Below are 6,000 nucleotides of genomic sequence, written 5' to 3'. Positions count from 1 at the left end.
GATATGAAATGCACACACAGCCAGTACGCCTGCTTATGTGTATGAGTTTAGTGGGTTTAAAGCACCAGGTGTTAACAGTGTTATCACCCACTTGCTGTGGGGAGTTAGCTGCAGTTAATTGTCCCAACCTTCATTATTCACCCTCACAATGGGTTATAATTGATGGTCAGGCAATTAACAGGAGTTAAAAACGTAAACAGAGAGCATTCCTCACTGTTAATGCCCTAAGCAGAAGGCAATTATGCGTAATTAATGGATTGTCGATTGTCAACTCAGCGGGATGCACCATACAAATGATAGACTTTTTAACATTCAATAAATGCCCAGTGACCACTCAACGCCCACCAGCAGTAGTTATTATTAAACCGGTTTTACACAAAAAGCTTTACAAAATAATTAACACAAACAACTCACCTAGAGTAACAAGAATAATTTATTCTCTGACTGCATCAAAAAAGTACTGTACACTTCAAACAGATGGAAGGGGCCTATGAGCAACGTACAGGCCAGAAGCCCCGCATACTTTGGTCCCAAAAATGTACTTTTGAAAAAGACTTTGAAAAGAATGAGAGAGTGAAGTATTTCCAGCCTGGGAGATGGCAGTGGGCCTTGTGCCTCACCAGGATGTCAGTCTTCAGACCCCGGACTGAAATGTTACTGTAGCCTTTCTGCATTTGAAGGTGAACCCAGCTGTATATAAAACTGTATTTAAAATGTTGCCAACATATTTGTGGTTGACTTTGGGCACAACACCCGAGTTAAAGCCTCCATGTTATGTACCTCCTGCGTTGGCAACACAACCCAGCCAGAATCTGAATAGCAAAGGAAGCAAAGGCAACTTAATGAGTTTTGTCACACCCCCATTTTGAGGCTGCGAAGCACACTTGCAATCCACAATCACGCCTGCAACAGATTAGCAGCTACAACCTAAAATGCAAACAAAGTATAAAGTACTCTAAAGTTATTTAATAAAAAGCACACTCAAGCTGCAAACAACACCTGGAATATAAAGAACCTAGCAAGATAGAGTGAAGTTTAATTAGAGCAACTCCAAATACACTAATGTTCTTTGCGTAATGTTCAAGTACCGGACTGGAGTTCAAACTGGCTGCACCAGTTCTACTAAATGGAGATCACTACTAGACTTGTGTTCATTTTTGGTCCTAGAGGAATGGTTTTATTTTCCCTTTTTTTCCAGTAAGGCCATATTATTTAGCAAAAATTGGAAGATAGGTGCCTAGCCATGGAGCCCACTGACTGACATGTTCACTTCTCAAGGCCTGTGCTTGGTGATCCAGAAATGACATTCCAGGCCCAGCGGATGCACGGAAGGTAAAAAGAGCCACTCGTGCGGGCACAGGATCCAGAGGGAGTTGGCCTGCCACACATCCCTGTGAAGTCTTGTATGGAAATGTTCTCGGTCCTCTATGTCCATGTCATTCTACTATTTCTGAAGAATGAACTGGTCGATAAACTCATTCTGCTCGGCTTCTACTTTACACAATGCTTCATACTCGATGCGATACCTGAAAAACAGAGAGAAGGATCCGTAAGAGAAGAAAACAGATGCCTGTTGCCCATCAGGACAACACCCAGAGACAAAAGCCAGCCATTTTACAACACTAACAGTCACACAGAATTTCTTGGGAAGATCACAATTTCAAGAAACGTCAATGCCTCTGAAACACCAGAAAGAATAGCATTACATAGACCATCCAGAGAGATTGACACAGCTGTTTCTATGATTCCCATTTGGGACTCATATTTCAGTACAGAAGACACGTACACGCCATACATCACACTGCGACTCTTTACCATGGGTGGTCACTGCAGAAGCAAATCAGCAGCAGAATGTCCACCTTTACACATGCTCAAAGGGGACCGTTGCAAGAGATATCTGTGTCTGAAGGCAAAATCCTGATTCAAGGGTAGCTCACTATCAGGATGCCAACATAATATACATTTACATACAGTGGATCTGAATGGGAATCACTTGTATACCAAAGGCCTCATTTATGAGATTTTGGTGCAGGGCAGTCGTGCCGCAAGGAATCTTGCAGCGCAGCCCTGCATCAAAAGAAAAGGGCAGGAATGCAGCGTATCTGAGATACAGCACAATGCAGCACACATAGAAATTGGAATAAACGAATTGGACGCATTCCCAGGTTTACGATTCCATGGGTTTTGCGTTGGAACACCCTCAGCAACACCCATGGAACGCCCCTTTCATGCAGTGTGCGGCGTGAAAGGGGCACATATTTATTACGCCATGAAAAGCCACGCTAAATCGCTTTGTGTGGCCTTGTAAATATGTGGCAGCACTTTGTGCTACTGGAGCGTCAAAAAGTGTGATGCTCCGGCGGCGCAGAAGTGCCGGTAGGGGCCTCGTAAATACGGCGCTCCGTACCTTGCTCCATCCTGTGTTGACCAAACGTGGAAAACCTTGCTGTACATTACTCTGAACTTTTCCTAAGACAAACACATGCTAAAAGTTGTTTTCTAGAGAACAAAACAAAAGCTTATGTTCAAACCTCAGTTTCACGGGCTGTGTGTACATTTCTCCTCTACTACAAATTGCAGTGCTTGCTTTTTCACATATTTCAGTCACAATATTAAAATGGATTGGTGCATGTATTTCAAAAGTATATAGCAGAGATGTAGGGGTGGTGCCTGCACCACAGCTGTGGACTTACAGAGGTGGGCCCATTTTGATTCTTGTTCATAAGCCACATAGAGAGTTCAGGATATTGCATCGTGCAGCTCTGAGGATAGTTGTCCAAGAAATGAACAATGATAAGCTCAAGGGCTATATTTGTGTTCAAACATTTGTGGATACAAATTTTGCAATTTAAAAAGATATCAAACCCCTGTAGATCTGTAGAGCTTGCCACCTGACAGTCCTAGCATGCAAGGAGAAAATATGACAATCCCATCAACACATGGAACAGTGGGATGCAGTTAACCCCTTATCTCTGGGCTCTGGGACAAGAAAGGCTGATAAACCACACGGTGCAACGGTCCATGAGTCTAGGATTATTTGTGTATTGTAAATTCTGCCCGCTCACAAAGAAGGTATACGGAGGAGGGGAACCTCAGATATAGGAGTACAAATAGGATCCAGACAACCCTAATTGCACTCTCTACCCCTGGTGGAGACCAGGGGAGAGATGCCTTCTGACACCAGCAGATACTCGGGTTAAACATCCTACCAAAGCACCTCTGTTCCTCTGCACATTCTGGACTCAACCTACCTTTCTAGCTGCACTTTCTTTTCTGCTATTAAAGCTTGGAGCTGCTGTTGTTGTGCTTCTCTTTGCTTGGCTATAGACTTCAGAAGATTTCTAGCACCGATTGCCTGCAAAAACATAAATGAGTCAGAAGCTAGACACAAGTTCAGAAATACATTTTCATAACATGCCTTTGCAGTGGTGTACAGTTACAGTTTCGATAGGTCTCTTGCAACATATGCATATTTCCTTAACTCAGTATTTTGTAAACAAAATTGAAAACCAGAAAATGTATCAGTCAAATGGAGCCTCTGGTTATCAACATGGCAAATAAACAGTGATAAGTAATATCATAGAACTGAGTACTTCTGGAACCACAGGTGCTTTCCCTTTATCTAAAAACTAATCACAACTCGGATAGTCAGTCCAAAGTGTAAGTAAACAGTAATTACAAAATGCAACCAGAGTGTGGCTTTCCAAGTAACACTATTTCCTCATTCACAAATGATTTCTTCATATTTTATCTGAAGGATATCGAAAGGCCTCTAGGCGAATACATAAAAAGGCTTAAAGGGATAAAGAAACAACATATGGAACAATGTTATGCGATCAGAGACGAGTTCCATTTCCTGGATTCTGTCCAATGGGACATTACAAGATGCAGTTTCAGAGACCGTGATGGCTGACTAGGACCACCTGGTAGATACATTTTGGCCATCTCCTTGCACTTGTGACATTATAGATTCTACTAGACACTCCAGCTCAGTATCCCCTCTAACACTATAACTCCATTTAGCAGGTTCCACGCTCTTCTGAATTCTGCCACTTACTATCTCCTCCTAGTCCTGAAAGGAGGAGATTCAGTACATTGACCACCCTGTGTTATGTTATCTGTAAGACTCACTCCCGCAGCACATCTGACTTCAGCATTAACTGTGCTAGAGCTGCACATCTGATAGAGCATCCTTACATTATCTAGTACAATGTTCTCCAAAGCCAGTCTTGGAGGGCAGGATCCATGACAGACTTTTTTGCATATCCCCATTTAGATAAATGTAGTTATCTTAAAAATCTGGCATGGTTCTCGATCTCCAGGAGTGACTTTGGAGAACCCTGATCTAATATATGTGCAACCAATTTAGGATCTTTCGCATTTCCACTCATAACATTTCTGCTGCAGACATTGTACTAACTCAGTAGATTTCCCCGCAACTGTCTGTGGTCTAGCTAGAATTTATTTATTTGTTTTCTTGAAAATTTGGCTTGACTGTTTCTTTTCTGCTTGTTAAAGCTTGCATAAAATGATGTTGTCCACACATTTGTTTAAATCTTTTTATTAAGATTTTGCACATTTCACGCAGCATACACACAAAGCAGTGCTCGAAGGTCAAGAAAAGGTGGTTGCCAGCAGTACAGTGTCTAGTACCAAACAGCAAAGGATGAGACGGATGAGTGTATCACAGTGACCACAAGATGTTGTAGGGCAGTGTCTAAAGACAAGGCGTATCGATGTCGATGAGTCTTACCACCGGAAATGATGTTGTCCACACATGAAATGACTTGTGCTTCATACAGGAGCGTACAGCGCGATAAGGCATGTCCTGCTTCATTTCGGTTTTTTTAATCCTTTAGTACTAATATAGAACCATAACTTCCTTAACCAAACATCCTTTCAGAGCATATATCATGTTTTGGTAATTGATGCTACACAAATAATAGTTATTTCCAAACGTATAATTTACAGCTATGACGTGCTACTGGTATAAGATATCGCAATGGAGCGCACACCGCTAGTACCTCCTCCGGATCGCCCCTCGGGAATCTGGTACATGGAGTTCTTGAGTGGTTCACCCCAGTGGGTGCAAGTAGGTACTTGTAGAACTGATGATCTCTAGACCCGATACATGTCCCGGGTTTTTGGATATCGCCCGAGACACTCAAAAACTCCATGTACCAGAGTCCCTCGGGGCGATCCGGAGGAGGGGCTAGCGGTGTGCGGTCCATTGCGATTGTTTCTACACATTGGCTCCCGTGAGCTTTGAGCTGACGAGCTCCTGGACGACGCACCTGCGTGCCGGTTCGGGCATCGAGGCCTTTGACGGTTGCTTGGCGGCCTTCTCTTCCACCCCAAACTATTTTCTCTACTGATGAGGGAAGTTATCCCGAAACTCGAGCCATGTCTCGTGCGATACCCAAAACCCGGGACATGTATCGGGTCTAGAGATCATCAGTCCAACAAGTACCTACTTGCACCCACTGGGGTGAACCACTCAAAAACTCCATGTACCAGAGTCCCTCGGGGCGATCCGGAGGAGGGGCTAGCGGTGTGCGGTCCATTGCGATTGTTTCTACACATTGGCTCCCGTGAGCTTTGAGCTGACGAGCTCCTGGACGACGCACCTGCGTGCCGGTTCGGGCATCGAGGCCTTTGACGGTTGCTTGGCGGCCTTCTCTTCCACCCCAAACTATTTTCTCTACTGATGAGGGAAGTTATCCCGAAACTCGGGCCATGTCTCGGGCGATACCCAAAAACCCGGGACATGTATTGGGTCTAGAGATCATCAGTCCAACAAGTACCTACTTTCACCCACTGGGGTGAACCACTCAAAAACTCCATGTACCAGAGTCCCTCGGGGCGATCCAGAGGAGGGGCTAGCGGTGTGCGGACCATTGCGATTGTTTCTACACATTGGCTCCCGTGAGCTTTGAGCTGACGAGCTCCTGGACGACGCACCTGCGTGCCGGTTCGGGCATCGAGGCCTTTGACGGTTGC

The 6,000-nt window shown here is 44.4% G+C and overlaps 1 protein-coding gene across 1 annotated transcript in view; it reads right to left on the bottom strand.

The window, feature by feature from the left end:
• Positions 1-415: 415 nt before the first annotated feature.
• IFT20 (intraflagellar transport 20) overlaps positions 416-6,000 on the bottom strand; it is a 74,146-nt gene continuing 68,561 nt past the window's right edge. The window contains exons 4-5 of the mRNA XM_078679301.1: positions 3,252-3,355; positions 416-1,526 (exon numbers count right to left, since the gene is read on the bottom strand). Coding sequence (XP_078535427.1) covers positions 1,445-1,526; positions 3,252-3,355 — 186 coding nt within the window. The 3' untranslated portion in view covers positions 416-1,444. The remainder of the gene's footprint in view (positions 1,527-3,251; positions 3,356-6,000) is intronic.

This window comes from Lissotriton helveticus, chromosome 3_1, assembly GCF_964261635.1.
Source record: "Lissotriton helveticus chromosome 3_1, aLisHel1.1, whole genome shotgun sequence".
In the NCBI taxonomy this organism is placed as follows: domain Eukaryota; kingdom Metazoa; phylum Chordata; class Amphibia; order Caudata; family Salamandridae; genus Lissotriton; species Lissotriton helveticus.
Note: the sequence above shows the minus strand (reverse complement) of the source record. Positions and strands in the feature narration are given on the sequence as shown.